Here is a 15,464-nt window from a genome sequence, read left to right on the forward strand (position 1 = left end):
GCCCACGAGCCACCATCCAGCCTGGCCTTGAATGCCTCCAGGAATGGGGCATCCACAGCCTAACATGGTGGTTGTTTTTGGTCCAAGGCTGCCCATCTCAGCATCCTGCAGCCGGAGTTGAGCTTGGGTGGGATGGCTGGGGCATCTTCAGAGCCTGGTTGTAAAATCAATACTTGGGAATGTGAGTAAGCAATCTTTATTTTCGGAGCTAATAAGCCTCAGCCATTAGCATGGGATAATAGATCTCCTTGCTCACCCCGTCTGACAGAGCCCGGAGGGTGCAGGGAGGTGCTGAGGTCCAGGCCATCCATTTGGGTGCCTGGAAAATAATCTGAATTTAGATGCCTTTCCTTCTCTGTCTGAAATATATAGGCCTGCGTGCATTTACAGTGCTATATAAATTCTTAGCGGTGGTACACAGTGCTGTATGCATGATTAATGGCAGCAATAAGCAGGGGGAAATTTTGCTTGAAGATAGAATTGAGGGAAAAGGAAGGGAGCATGGGGGGTGACCTGCAGGGGGCTGCACTCTGTGCTGCCAGATCCGAATTCAGCCTCACGTGGCACAGGTGAGGTGCTTTGAGATAATTTGGGTAATTAATTGGAGAAGTTTGCCAGCAGTGTTTATTACATGAAGCCACAGAGTAAGGAGGATTCGGCAGGGCTAATTATAGCAGCTGGAAGGAAGTTGACTTGAAAGTTACGCAGCTTCTGTGTTCTGCTCACCTGGTTAATGAGTGCCGAACACGAGAAGGCGAGATTGTGAGATGATGGATTTGGGGCAGAAAATGGCAAATGATATTTTAAGCATCTACGTTCCTTACATAGAAAGTCTCTCTTCCTTCAGCTGTGATTGGTTAAAAAAAAGTGGACCCTCTGTCCAGGGGAAGAAGTCGAACCTATTGGTGCCCTTATGATCATGATACCAGCCAAAATAGTGCCTTCAGATAGCAAGCTGTGGGCCGTTACTTTTCTTTTAGGGGCATGGAAATGGAGCTTAACGTAATTCCAGATTTAGGACCCAGCCGTCTTTGTCTTTCTTCTGTCAGAATTAATCACAGTCCCCCATTACAGGAAACTGAGTGCATCTGTCAGATCTCATAAGCCTGCTGTTTTGTTGCGGCTGCAAAGCAATGTCTTAAATTACTTGTTTAGCACAAGGTTCACAAAGATGAAGAAGGATCTGTAAATATGTGGGGCGGCTTAATTGGCTTGTGTAGCGTAAAATAGCAGTGCAGGTGAGGATTTCTGCTCTGCTGCTGGCTTTCCCTAAATATTTAATGTCATCAGCTTGTGCCCTGTGCACCGTGAGCCAGCCTGGGAGGGTTACTGTTCACATGCATCCAAATGTTATGAAAGAAAACAAATGCCATCGTCGAGAGCTGTGTGTAAAACTGCTATTGTCGTTTTAATTACAAACAAGAGATGTAGAGGTGTGGGGAGCAATGGGTCTCCATTGGGCTGCATCTGCTGCAAGCCCAGTCTGTGGCTGCTGCTGGCCAGAGACTCATCTGTGCTTCTTTTCTTTTGCAGGGGACACCTGGCAAACCAGGTCCAAGGGGGCAGCGCGGTCCAACGGTAACGATGCTTCTCTTCCCTCTTTTTGATGTCTTGTTAATGCCAGGAGAAAGCACATTCTGGTTCGTGTCCTGGCTGGGTGGGATCTGGCCCTTTACGATGTGGCCTTCAGCCTTAAAGCTGAGCAGAGGGGATGCGGTGATTTGGGGATGGGGTTCACTGTTGGTTCTAGTTTGACATCGTGACAAAATAAGTTGAAACCACAGTGCAGAAGGCTCTGGTCTCCCTGTTACTGCTGCTGGTGGGACAGCATTTTGTCCCAGTGCAGCTTGGGTGCTGCTTCTCTGATGTCACTGTAGCTACTCTTATTACCCAAGGCACTAAGATGTCATCTTTTGTGTTTTTCTAAGGGTCCACGTGGGGAAAGAGGCCCTAGGGGAAGCACTGGGAAACCTGGCCCAAAGGTAAGGTTCTGGGGAGCCTATGATGGCAATTAGGAAGAAAATTGCGTCCTAAAAAGTGTCAGCATTAGAGGCCATCTGCTTCATTGCCTTCCATTTGCCTTTTCTCCCTTTTCCATTTTGCATTTTGAAAGCTGAGCCTTCCCGGCCTTCATTACCCAGCCAAATACCTCATAACCCAACTGTGAAGTCTATGCACAGCTCCTAGAAACGTGCTGGCCTTCATTTCAGCAGGAGATCAACCGCATGTGCCAACAAAGGCCCAGAAGAGGAGGGGATACCTTGCAGCAGGGGCAGCACAGCCCTACATTCCGTTCCCCCTGAGCCCTATTTTGTGCACGACCTTGCACCTTGCTGAGCCACTTTGCATGCGCGCTGCTGCCCAACGACTGGCAGCCCAGCACAATGGCATTGTTTTGCCAGCCAATGGGGAGGCAGGCACAGCTCCAGCACCTGCTGCAGAAACCAATTAAGTGACCATCAATTGCTGGCCATAATGGAAGCGAAGCTGCCGTAATGAGGCATTGTCACCACCGCGCTGCCGGCTTTAAAAATAAATGTCTCGGCTTTGTAGCAGCATGAATTTTTGATAAATACCTTGGCTTTGCTGCGGCATTTATCTCTCAGAGGGCGGCTGTTATCTGGTGGAAATATCCTGAGCCCACCAGTGTTATCTTTCCTGTATTTTTGTTAAGCAGTGTGGGGGGAGCGAGCAGTTGCTCACTTGTCGCTGGATGTGGCTCCCGGTATGGAGCTGTTGATGGAGAGGGGCCGGGCAGTCGGTGGGATGGGTGTCACCTGGGGTGGTGCCATTTGAAGCCTTTGTGCAAAGCAGCTGAAATGGTGATTTATGTATTCTTAATGATGTGTTGTGTTTTGTTTTTTTTATTTGTAAAAGGGCAACTCTGGTGGTGATGGCCCCCCTGGACCTCCTGGCGAACGGGTAAGGCCGTGTGTGGGACTACAGCAGGGATCAGTGCAGTCTGTTGATTTCATACAGCAGAAGGGTTGGGTTTACAGCTCTGAGCTGGTGCTCGGGTCTTGCTGCAATGAGTGTCCTACCAAGTACTGTGAAGCAGAGAGCAGTGGGGAGCTCCCTTCAGCCGGGATATGGCTGAGCACACCTCAATCAGCAAACAGAAAAAATCTCTTTCGAAATCCACAGTGAAATTTGCTTGTGTAGAGAGAGGTCATACAACATCACCTCCAGCCCTTACAGCCCTTCTGAGTTCTTCAGGTGAGGCTCACGTGGGATTTTGGGTGTCCTACACCAAATTGATCCATGGGAAGAAATGAAGGCTCCCCATGCTGTTTGTGCAGATACCCAGAGCCCCTCAGTGGCTGATGACACTCCTGGTGTTTGCTGTGCTTTTCTCAGCTGGACTGAGCACTTGGTTAAACGTGCATTTCTATGGCATTTCTTTGGGCACAACAAGCCAGCTTTTGCATATCTTTGTGCTCACCTGGTGTTCACGCAGAGCTGTAATATCATTGTAAGGCGTATCCACTCCTTAAGCCTGTTTTCTGCCTCGTTTTGTATCCCAGGGACCACCAGGGCCTCAAGGACCAACCGGATTTCCTGGACCAAAAGGCCCCCCTGTAAGTAACACTTCCCAGAACGTGCAAAGAAATACATCTGATCTTTTCCATCCAGCTGTGACTGCCTGTGCCAGCTCAGCCCTCGCTGCTTCTCTACGAGTGGTGACGTGCCCGATAAAAGGCATTACTGAGGCATCACAGTAATAACTCAATGGTTTAAGATTTTAAATAGCCGAGTAAATTGCAGCTGATTATAAATGTTCATTTTCTAATGACTCGATATCGCTAGGATCTTTCATGGTTGCTCTGTTCTTTTTCTTCTGTGTGCTGGGAGGACAGCACAACAGAGTAACGCTTCTGTCTCTGTAATTATTGTACACTGAGGGGGAGCCTCAAAAAAGCCTTTTTGGAGTGATTTCTTTCCCTGTGGTGACAGCTCACTCCCTCTCTGCATATCCGTAATACAGATCTATAAGATCACCAGGAGATGTGTGAGAAAGGACCGTGTCCTTTAGGGTTCTGAGCACCCCCATTTCTCTGTACAACGGGTGCGGATTAATGCAAAGATGCAGATAGGTTTGATTCAGTCCTTATTTGTACTACTGAGCACTCAGCCACATTCCTTCTCACCTTGGTTGTCTGCTGTAGGGTCCTCCTGGGAAGGATGGATTGCCTGGTCACCCCGGACAGAGAGGAGAAACTGTAAGTAGCCAGAACTCTTGGGCAGATCATTAGCCCCGAGCCTCATCTTGCTGGTTGGTTTCTCTAAACCCTCCTGTGCAGCTGGGGAGATGGGGCCACCAGTTTGCTCTCTGCAGAGGTCTGTGTGTCTCCAGCTGCACGGGCTGGTCTACAGGAAGCAACCTTCTTCTGAGCAGGATGGGTTGGGCTAATGATGATTTGCATGACGGCCACGCACCAGCCCCTCTCTCTGTCCCTGTGGTACACTGGGAGCGATGTGCATTGCACACAGAGTGCATGTGAGTGGGGAGGTAGCGAGGCCAGGGAGTGGTACAGGAGCAGCTGGGGCTCTGTGTGCTGCAGGGGATGGGTGGGAGGATGCTGTGAGTCAGCAAACCAGAACCTGGCCCATGATGTGCACCTCACGGATTCCCCAGAGCCCTCCCAGGGGAAGGCTGTGCCTCAGCTCTGCTCTTGTAGCGCAGTGGTGAAGCTCTGCTTTCTTCCCCACTCCTCTCTTTGGAAATGTCCAGGTGTAATGTTGCTGTTGTAACTCTAGGTATGTGGGAACAGAGATGCAAGATGGACTCCCTCCTTCACAAGCCAGCACTCAGCTTTCTGCACTTCGTTGCCTTAGCTCAGGGGCAGTTTTGCTTTCTCAGGAGCCTGCTGTGGGAAGAAATAAACGCTTTTCCCTTCTTTATGCACCGTGCAGCCAGCACCAAGAGCAGTAGCACAGCAGAGAAGTTACAGCCCCGTTGCTGCAGTGCTTCTTTGGAGAGGAAAGCAGCTCCTGGCCAGGATCAGTGGTGCCATGGCTTTGCTCTAGCTTTTCTGCCCACGCTGGTTATTGCAGCACACGCGTTTATCTGCCCTGCCTTAGCACACCAGCACCTCTGCTGACACCGCCTTTGAGCCAAAGCCACTCACGGGGCTCCCCCAGCACATCTCTCTTGCTGCCCCCCGAGGAGCAGCTGCTGGGGCCCTTACCGTGTCGTATGCAATACTGCTTTGTCAATTTTAAAAGGTTTTGTTGCACAGATGTAATCAGTCTTTCTCACCAGAGGAGAGTGATGAGGCATGCGGAAGGTATGATGGCTGTCGTGCGTCTCTGGTAGTCTGTTTCGTGCACCTTTTTTTGCTTGAAGGATACCCTAAGCAAAAATGACTGTTCTACCATGTATTCTTCTGCATGCAGTAATTAGTGCCTCTCTGTTTGGCATTTTGGGGGATGTTGATGCTTTTTTCCTCGCCTGTTTACAACCCAGCTCGTTTGCTGTTGTTGGTACATCACTCTCCCATCACTGCATGCTGCATGTTAGCAGATAGATTCTTTGTTCTGTGTTTATTCTACAGGAAAGAAACCCAACTTCCTCTATTCAGCTTTGCTTTTTTCTCCACCGCCTTTCCTAGCAAATGAGCATTAAAGAGGCTTTGCACATTATGCATCTTTTCCCCTCAACTTATCACACAACAGTTTAATTAACTTGCCTGGCATTTGCTAAGCGAGGCAATGCAAATACTGCTCAGTGCAACACCAGATATTTACTCACGATCCGTGAGACTGATTTCATGGTGATGGCTGTGGTATTTTGAAGTCACAGTCCTTACTTCAGGATTAACTTAAAGGTGGAGAGAAGGGTTCTCACCTGCCGGAGTCTGACTGTGACATTTACATTTCCTTTATTGAGTTATCTGAAATATCCAGGACACTTAAGCTGAGATTAGAAAAAGCAGTAAAAAATGTGCTCGTACCTGCAGCTCTCAACTTTTGAGACTGGAATAAAGCATCACATTCCTGGGTCTGTATGAATATGAGTGGACAGTGGGCTATTTGCGGTCTGAAAGCATTCCCTGGTAGCTATCTTCTGTCAGTTCAGGAATTACTGACCTATCGCCATCAAATAGATTCAGAAAACCGAAAATCTGTTGATATTTTTTTTTTTTGTCACAAACAAACATTTTTGTCACTTTCCCCTGTGCCCTCTTGGGTCACAGATTCACAGTGTTGAGTCACAGAATCATAGACTGGTTTGAGTTGGAAGGGACCTTTAAGATCAAGTAGTTCCAACCCCCATACTATAGGCAGGACACCTCCCTCTTGCCCAAATTGCTCACAGCCCCATCCAGCCTGGCCTTGACCCAGGTAGAAGCCCCTTTGTTTGTCCTCTTTGAGCTGAAAAGGGAGGAGATAGACATAAAACCAAATTAAATATCATTTCCACATCAGTAACCTTGCTAGCGCGCTCTGTGCCTTCATGCAAGAAAACCCAGACTTGAAGTCTGCTCGTCAAATAGCTCCCTTTAATTAACTTTTCATTGAGGAACAACAAATCATGCTGAAGGATGCCAAATATTGGGCCGTATTAGATTTATTAAGACAAGATCTAGAGAAGACAAGAAAAAAGAGCCCTAAAAGCTCTGGGCTCATGGTTTAAAAAGGATAACAGGAAAGCCCTTTCTTCAGCTTAAAAAGGAAAGTCCCACACAGAGCTGGTCGAGATGCTCTTCTAAGATAAGGGTTTGAACTGTGTGTTCTTTTCACAGTGGTGGTTTGCCATTTTCCTATTGGTGACACGATATTCTGCCATTTGCAGACAGCTAAAATAGCACGGAGTGGCTTTGTAGCATGACACAGTGCTATTGGCTTTGGGACTTATCCCATCATCTTTTGTGGCAATGAGGAAATAGCCTGCATGCCCTGAATGGCAACTCTCAGGCTTGTCAGCGTGCTGTAGTGGGAATGATAATTAATGTGCTTTTTAAGGAGTGGCTTAGGAGAACTAAGCAACTGCAGTGGTGATAGCTCGTTATTGTCACTCTTTACATGTCATTATAATTAGCTGCTGTGGGGACTTCGTTACTCATCATTCGGCCATCTAGAGAGAAGCACTTTTGTGATTTCTTTCAGCAGATGCTGAGGAAGGAAATAAAACTCAGCAGGGCTGGAAAGTGACTCTGCTTGTGCCAGATTGCAGGGTGGTCACCCAGGGCCAGAACTCCTGCAGGGTGAAACATGGAGTGGGAGTCACAGCAGGGCTGGGAGCGGGAGAAGGGAAATGAGTGGCTGTGAAGAATTGCTCAGCGTTCAGAAAAATGAGCATTTTGACTTTTTAATAGCCATTTCCTCTGTAGGTTTTACGAGTGTAGCAATTTATACGTGTATATATACGGCCAGTCATTCAGCCAAACTGTGGTAGCTCCATCACAGCAGCAGAAGTGAGCTGAAGATCTGATGGCTTTCCATCCAAACACTCATTCCCCACTTGAGACTGCACCTGGATCCCTACCCCAGAGCTGAAAGGCTCATTTCTACCACTGTCTTTCCCCCTGTCAATGTACAAATACATATTTTGCATCTCCCGTTTGATTTTTTTCCTTCCTCCTGCCTTTGGGTGTCATCCATGGTCAGTGGTTCTGCTGGGGGGCAGCAGGCAGGCAGCACTCTGGGTCCTTCTAGGGAGCATCCCATGGCAGAAATGTCATCTCTTTGTCCTCTCCCTTTTCCTAACAGGGTTTCCAAGGCAAGACCGGCCCGCCTGGCCCCCCTGGTGTTGTAGGCCCTCAGGTAAGGAACAAATATTGGTGTTTGCACTGGTTCTTTGTGGTTCATCTTCACCAGTATGATCTGTTGTACCCCTTTGCTGGTGTGGCTGGAGTGCTCTTCCATTTCATTATGAAGAAATGCATCCCTATTTAATATAACGTGCTGCCAGATTCCTTCAGAATTGCTCTATTTCTTTAATTAATTTCTTTTTTAAAATGTTAGTTCCCATGAACTCCATGCCATCTGAAATGATAACTGCACCACCAGAATTTGTACCCCTTAACTATAGGCATGCAGGGCTCTGTGTTGGTTTGGTAGTCAGAATCCTAGACTGAGCAGCACTGGGTCTTCTTTCCTGAACTACCAAGGAGGTTGCTCTTTAATTATGAAATAATTAACTTGTCCTCTTTAATGATAGTGTACATTCCCTGGTTGATGAAATCCATGATTAGGGGCAATTCCTCGACTGTGTTTGTCTTCTCAAGTGCAGGATTAGGCTCTTGGCAGTTTCGTTCAGCCCGGTGCTGTGCAGTTGGTGTGATTCATGGCTGCTGAGCGATCACAGTCTTATCATTCTGCTGGTGCTAAGTGGCATCCTGCAGCGTGACATGAATGACAGCTGCAGTCCCAGCAGACACCAGCGTGCAGGGATGCTGTACTCTTGTGCATGTGCCTTTTCTCCTCCAGAATGGGCCACTTGGGAACCTTCTGTGCTGTGCCTTAAGCATACACTCATCACCATCAGTGCCCACGTGTCAGCAATTGCCATGTAGTATGGGCCTAATCAGTCACTTGCGCCCCGTACAAGGATGAACCAACGTGATAGTACAATACTTAAGTATCCTGAGTATGATAACTTTAGTAACATTATCTCATTTGTGGGAATGCTTTCATTCCAGAAGTTCTCAGTGCCTAATGCCTGTTACCACCACCTTCTCCCTGATCTTTGTTTCTTTAGGGTCCAACTGGTGAAACTGGTCCAATGGGTGAGCGAGGACATCCAGGTCCTCCAGGTCCTCCAGGTGAACAAGGTCTTCCTGGCCTCACTGGGAAGGAAGGGACCAAGGTATGGATGAGCAGCCTGCTGGATTCCCCCTCCTTGCACACCTCCCCTCTGCCAGAGGTGGAGAGGGATGATGCAGGAAAGAAATGATGTTTCACAGTGGCTCATTGAAGCTTGAGCACAGAGAGAGGAGCTGAACCTCTGTGGCACTCACAGATCCTCAGCTCTTTGTCCCTGTCATTGCAGGGGGACCCTGGTCCCGCTGGCCTCCCAGGGAAGGATGGTCCCCCAGGCTTGCGAGGCTTCCCTGGAGAGAGAGGTCTGCCTGGCCCCATTGTAAGTACCAACAACAGGATGCCCAGGCAGTGCAGCACACAGCTCCTTTAATGACTCTTTTTTCCCATCTTCCAGGGTTCTCCAGGGCTGAAAGGCAACGAAGGTCCCCCAGGCCCCCCCGGTCCTGCAGTGAGTATCCTTGCCCTCCCAGGCACCACCTAACATGTTTACAAGCTTGGCAAGCTAAGTGAGTGGGTTAGTCACAGCTTAGGGCTTCATCCATTATTCCCTTTGCACTAACGAGTGGCTTGCTGGATATTGCTTTATTTCACAAGACACGTGTAATTGCTCAGTTATTTTATGGTGTTAGCTGTGAATATACGTGACGAGCTGGGGGAACCAGGATGATCCAGGACATCCAGTATTTTGCTTCTAAGTCACCAGCTTTCCCTCCGAAAATTGTTCCCACTTGAGAGTCTTGGTCAGTGCAGTCCTGGAAGAAAATACTCCTTGTGGAACCCTCCCTGCTGCATTAACCATGAAGTGGTCATGCACTTGTTCCAAGCTGATAATGTGTCCCCAGGAACTGAGCTCCCTGCACCAGCCATTCCCGGGATTTCAATTAAAAAGGATCTGCAGAACTTGGGCTGATGGTACCAAGCCATCACATGGAAGTCACCCCTTCAAATGTGCTCATTTATCGAGTTGGTGCATTTGAAGCTTCCTACTGCTGAATTTCTTTCTTCCTGTATATGGATAGCACTCAGTGTTCCAGTAATATTTTCCTTCCTCCTTCCCCACACAGGGCTCTCCTGGTGAGCGAGGTCCTGCGGGCTCAGCTGGCCCCATCGGCTTGCCAGGGCGACCTGGACCACAGGGACCTCCAGGACCTGCAGGTGAAAAGGGAGCACCAGTAAGTACCAGCTCACAGATTAATGGCTGTGGACCCTGTAGAAATAGAGCTGAACATGGAGACAGATTGGGCGAGGTGTAAAAAAGGAGAAGGGAAAAAAAAGAAGAAAAAGAAAAAAGGAAAAGATGCTACATGCCTCCTGCAGCACGAGCGTGCTGGTCGTCTGCTGACACCCATGCAAAGATGCTGTGAGCAGAGCTGTGCCATATGGTCCTGCCCAGCACCCAGCCCACGTGCTGTCACGTCTTCTGCTCCCCCAGCACAAGCAGGAGATGCAGCAGGCAGGCAGGGCAGTGGGCAGGATGCTGCTTTTGGGTTGGTGCTGAGCAGCTCAGTGCTGCAACAGTCCCAGACAAAAAGGAGGGGAGGGTTGTAACTCGCACCCCCGTAGCATTGCAGGGTAGTGTCGCTAATGTCTGGGTTGTTTCAGTTCTCACCCAGGTCCAGCAAAATGAGCAAATGCTGGCATTGGTGATTTCAGACTGAAAGACATTTGCGCTGATTGATTGTTGCTATCAGAAGTGCTTATCAGCCAGTGTATTCCACATCTGATGGCTTATTAGAAACACCAGCAGCTAGTCCAGAGGCAAGCATCTGCCAGTGAATCAGCCTTCCAAACATCTGTCCTGCCCTGTAGCTATGGGATATGTTCTTGAGCAGTTGCATAGGCAACTTATGTGGCATCTAATTATTCAGAAGAGAGCACCAAGACTCAGATGCAATTAAATTATATACAAGGAAACTGAAAAATATCTACTGTTCAATTCCAATAAACAAACAAATTTGAGCAAAGGCTCCAGGCTTGAGGAGTACAAGAAGATATTTAAGTGGGAGGCCAGCAGAGATTGCTTTATTTGCTTTATGTATTTTCCATTGTCCAGTGGGTCAGGAGGGAGCTTAGGGCCATTATTTAGCGATTAGCCATGGACAGCCTGGCCTAGCATCAGTAAGCACTGGCTTGTGGGAATAAAAATTAGTTGGAGACTTGTTTGTCATCCAGAGGGAGAGGGCAGAGGGTTCAGATTAAATGTAGTTATATTGCCACAGCAGTGAAATTGCAGCTGTGATCTGGGTATTCATCGTTTAGATTTGCTTGGGTTTTATCTCTGAAGATAGAAATTTTGTCTTGTTCAGAGAGCGAGCTCGGAGAGATATCAGCTGGAGGCCAGTCTTGCTATGCATGCCCGTACAAGGCAGGGGTCATTAGCAGCTGAATAAAATGCTAATGGCCTTTAATGGGTCAATTGGAGGATGGAGGAGAGCTCTGCTTGACCTTCCTACTCTTTCTGCTTCCAGGGTGAGAAGGGTCCTCAAGGACCAGCAGGTCGGGACGGCATCCAAGGCCCCGTGGGACTCCCGGGTCCAGCAGGTCCTGTTGGCCCCCCTGGCGAGGATGGAGACAAGGTGGGAACAAACAGCATCCCTGCTGTGCAGGGTCACTGGGAAGGAACTGGGCCGTCTATCCCATGGCCACTTTGCTGGCATTGCAGACCTGCAGGCTGTTGTGACACAAGGGTGGTTTATGGCGCTTGCAGTCCCATGGGATGAGTGGAGTTGGGTTTGGGAGAGAATGAGGCTGACTGCTTCACAAGCACTTCTCATCTGATGCTCTTAGCCTCCCCCAAGCCTGTAGCAGGTGGCCTGCCCTTGGGTGCATTGCCTTTCCTAATTAATTACCTTTCCCCACTCTCTCATTAAGCCTCTCTGGACTGGAGGGTTCTTAGAAAACGTTAGCTGGGATTTATCACTCATCGTTTTTTGCTAACAAGATCATGGGATGATGCTTCTGCATCAGGAAAGCTTACCAAAGGGTTTGGTTACACCTGGAGCAGCCGAATCTTTGGCCTCTTTCAGAACTCGCTGGGTTGGTTCTGTGGGAATTGGCATCAGGGCACAGGATTACTGCTGGGTGGGGAGATGTGGCAGTGGTCCCCAGGTGAACTAACTGTGTGTTTTGCACCTGGCAGGGCGAGATCGGAGAGCCTGGCCAGAAGGGCAGCAAGGGTGACAAAGGGGAGCAGGTGAGTGTGATGGATGTCATCTGTGGCTGTTTTTTGGCTGAACGTGTGGTTATGTCACACAACCTGCTGCAAGCAGAGAATGGTGTCATTTTAATTTCTTCCCTTTGTCTTCTCCTTTGCTTTGTCAAATACACAGACAGTGTAAAAATGAAAGTGCCTGCTGAAGTGTCTTTCTCCTCCAGCTCCCTTGAGATGTTTCCCTCTCACTTATATACTATGTAAATATCTCAAGCGTCAGCGACACTTGCCTTTGGAGTTGGGCATTTGGCTGCAATTGCTTTTCTAGATGCATATGACACACTGAAGGTCCCTTTGTGTGCTCAGAGCCTGAGGAATGGAAAATAAATTGCACAGGTTCTCCTGTAAATGTGCTGAAATATGAGGTCAGGTTAAGCTGGTTTTGGCTTCTTGGCCCTGTAAGCAGGTAGCTGCACCTACACGCAGAAGATGATGCTGGGCTAAGGGTGATCTGTAAGACATCTTATGTTACATAGACATGCACAGATGGCTTCTTTCTTCCCAGAAAGACATCCAGCTTCCACATCCCTCAAAAAGTGTTTTGCAAAATAAGCTTGAGTGTGTCCTTGGGCACCAGTCCTGCAGGACCCTGGTGCATCCAGGAGGCTTGACTCCATCCTCCCCCTGCTCTCATTTGAGGATTTATGCAGATTTAATGGATGCTATGCTCAAGAGCCTCTCAATGTACAGGTGAGGTTTTTCACTCTCCGCTCCTAAGTGTGACTTTGCACTTCTGTTTCCTGACAGGGTCCACCGGGTCCTACAGGCCCACAAGGTCCAATTGGTCAGCCAGGTCCAGCTGTGAGTACTGTTAGCAGGAATTCTTCTTACCCAAAAGCAGTGCTGGGAAGCACTGGACAGAAGTGTCGTTTCTTCTGGGTGCTGCTCGTACCCAGTGGATGAGCACGGCTGCTGGCTGTGGGGGGAGGTGGTGGAGATGGGCTTTTTGCCTGCCATGTGCCCATGCTAAGCTGAATCAGACTGTTTCCTCGTAGGGTGCTGATGGAGAGCCAGGTCCCAGAGGGCAGCAAGGCCTTTTTGGTCAGAAAGGTGATGAAGGACCTCGAGGTTTCCCCGGTCCCCCCGGCCCTGTGGGCTTGCAGGTAAGCTGCAGCATCCAGAGGGGGCTGGGGTGATGAGGGCTGAGGCTGTGCAGGATGTATTCACGGCTACAATTATCCCCTTCTACTCCACCACAGGGCTTGCCTGGACCTCCTGGTGAGAAGGGAGAAACAGGTGATGTTGGGCAAATGGTAAGAAGCTTTTCTCCTCCCATTTTCATCACTGATGCACGCATTTTTTCCAAGGAGCTTGTCTGAAATGTCTCCTTTCCCTCAGGGTCCACCAGGTCCACCTGGGCCCAGAGGCCCCTCCGGCCCACCAGGAGCAGATGGACCCCAAGGTCCTGCTGGGGGAATAGGAAATCCTGGTGCAGTAGGAGAGAAGGTAAAGCATGCACTCCAACCTGAGTGAGGGCTGCAGGAGCTTTGTTCCAACACTTGCTGTGAGTGGGGTGGTGATGGGGTAAATGCGTGGCTGCAGTCATGCACAGTCTGTAAGTAAATAGGTGCCACTGGAAGGGAGGAGGCTTCTCCCAGTTTGAAGTGCATGTAGTGCTGTCCTTGAGGTACTTATATTAGTGATTTCTTCTCAATTAAGTAAACAGATTCATGTGTATGTATGTGTATACTGTGCGTATTTGTTAATATAAGCCAAGGAAGTGGAAATGTACCTGAAAAAGAAAATAGTGATGCTCAATGTCCAATGAGCTCTCAGAGGCTGAATGGGTTGAGCACATCAGCAGAAAGGTCTGCATCCTGTAACTGTAGGCATCTTCTTTTCCCTCCTGTAGGGTGAGCCTGGTGAATCTGGTGAGCCTGGTCTGCCTGGTGAGGTCGGCCTGCCGGTAAGTCTGCTGCTGGGGAGGAGAGCTTTTCTCCACCAAAAAGTTGGCTAAAAGGGTTTCAGAGATGCACGGATGTTGCTGAGGCTGTAGAGAGACTGAACCAGCCATGTTCTTGGTGTGGGCATCAGGCAGAGACACTGCCACGTTCTGGGGTGTTTATGGGATAACTTCAGTCACCGAATGCAGGCTGTGTGTGACAACATGAACATCACTGAGTCTTTGTGTTTTAAGATGCAGACGGGCTTTTTCAGAATTGATCAGAGGATAATTAGAGATCAGTAATAGTAATAGACACAACTTTTTTCTTTCACAGGGTCCAAAAGGTGAAAGAGGTGAAAAGGGTGAAGCAGGTCCCTCTGGTGCTGCTGGTCCACCTGGCCCTAAAGGTCCACCAGGTGATGATGGTCCCAAAGGCAGCCCTGTAAGTACCCCCCTCCTGTCAAAACAGCGCTTCCTTGTCTTGCCTTGTGGAGATTTTCACATGGGAAGATATATTTCCAGAGAATTTTGTGAAATCTGAAATTGTTTCCCAGCCAGATAATTGCCCATCTAATATTATGCAATGATTATCCCATTCCTTTAGAGTGCTAATGAGGAAAAGACCCAGTTGTACCTTGTCTTCTAGCAATACTTGAATTGTTAGTCTCTTTTTGCAGGCTATCAGAAAACCCATCCCTATGTAGAAGGTGGTACTTCTACTTTGCACTTGAGTTTATGCATTGCCAGTGTCCTCTGCACCAAAGCAAAGCTTCCAAAATAGCCTAGAGGAGATTTATGTGAATTTGGGAGCTGTATCTCCAGGGTCAGATCCCCGCTAATGCACGTTGTTGTAGCTCTATTGAAGCCAGCAGGGCTGTACTGATTTATACCAGATGACAATGGTACGATATTTGTCTTGCCTGCTCCTTTGATGCTTGTTGGCTGAAGAAATTCATCATGCGATAAGCAAAGATGGTACGAAGCAGCAGAGGAGGCAGGGGAGTTAGTCATCTCCCTTAACAGATGGTTTTTGGGATGCTGCATTATTGGTTGAAACCTATTGTCTGAGCCCTGCTCTAAGGATCATTTGAAGTGCACAATAGGATTGTAGGGAGAACTGTGGTGAAGTTATTTTAGTCATCGAATGATCTGAGAGTATCTTCAGGTGAAAAATGTTAGACATTAAATGGAAAGGAAAAGCAAAACCTTCTAATCTTTGCATTCCCCAGAGCTGAGAGGATTCCGCTGTCACTTGTCTGATATATTTATGAAAAGCTCGATGAAATCCCATATTGATGCTGGAGCTTTGTGTAAACTGGCTGCAGAGCTGAACTGGTAACCGTGACAGCTTGAAATTACTGAGCACGCAAAGCTGGGATGGGATCTGGGCTTAGGTTTGAGGGTAGGGAATTGGATTTTGCTCCCCAGGGTGAATGCACATGTTGCACCTAGAGGGACGGGTACCAGTGCTCTGCAGGTTTGCAGGTGCAGTTTCTGACCTGGGGACCTCTCTCTTCTCTCTTTGCAGGGTCCAGTTGGTTTCCCTGGTGACCCTGGTCCTCCTGGAGAGCCTGGCCCAGCTGTAAGTGTTTGTCTCACAGA

At 48.6% G+C, this 15,464-nt stretch overlaps 1 protein-coding gene across 1 annotated transcript in view; it reads left to right on the forward strand.

Moving 5' to 3' along the window:
- Nucleotides 1–15,464, forward strand: part of COL5A1 (collagen type V alpha 1 chain) — a gene marked incomplete at its 5' end in the record, with an annotated part of 100,067 nt that overhangs the window by 70,155 nt on the left and 14,448 nt on the right. The window contains 19 exons of the mRNA XM_019621304.2: nt 1,534–1,578; nt 1,929–1,982; nt 2,878–2,922; nt 3,525–3,578; nt 4,167–4,220; nt 7,714–7,767; nt 8,705–8,812; nt 8,996–9,085; nt 9,161–9,214; nt 9,831–9,938; nt 11,235–11,342; nt 11,906–11,959; nt 12,725–12,778; nt 12,973–13,080; nt 13,177–13,230; nt 13,316–13,423; nt 13,830–13,883; nt 14,197–14,304; nt 15,391–15,444. Of these exons, the coding sequence (XP_019476849.1) occupies nt 1,534–1,578; nt 1,929–1,982; nt 2,878–2,922; nt 3,525–3,578; nt 4,167–4,220; nt 7,714–7,767; nt 8,705–8,812; nt 8,996–9,085; nt 9,161–9,214; nt 9,831–9,938; nt 11,235–11,342; nt 11,906–11,959; nt 12,725–12,778; nt 12,973–13,080; nt 13,177–13,230; nt 13,316–13,423; nt 13,830–13,883; nt 14,197–14,304; nt 15,391–15,444 (1,368 nt within the window). The remainder of the gene's footprint in view (nt 1–1,533; nt 1,579–1,928; nt 1,983–2,877; nt 2,923–3,524; nt 3,579–4,166; nt 4,221–7,713; nt 7,768–8,704; nt 8,813–8,995; nt 9,086–9,160; nt 9,215–9,830; nt 9,939–11,234; nt 11,343–11,905; nt 11,960–12,724; nt 12,779–12,972; nt 13,081–13,176; nt 13,231–13,315; nt 13,424–13,829; nt 13,884–14,196; nt 14,305–15,390; nt 15,445–15,464) is intronic.

This window comes from Meleagris gallopavo, chromosome 19, assembly GCF_000146605.3.
Source record: "Meleagris gallopavo isolate NT-WF06-2002-E0010 breed Aviagen turkey brand Nicholas breeding stock chromosome 19, Turkey_5.1, whole genome shotgun sequence".
Lineage (NCBI taxonomy): Eukaryota > Metazoa > Chordata > Aves > Galliformes > Phasianidae > Meleagris > Meleagris gallopavo.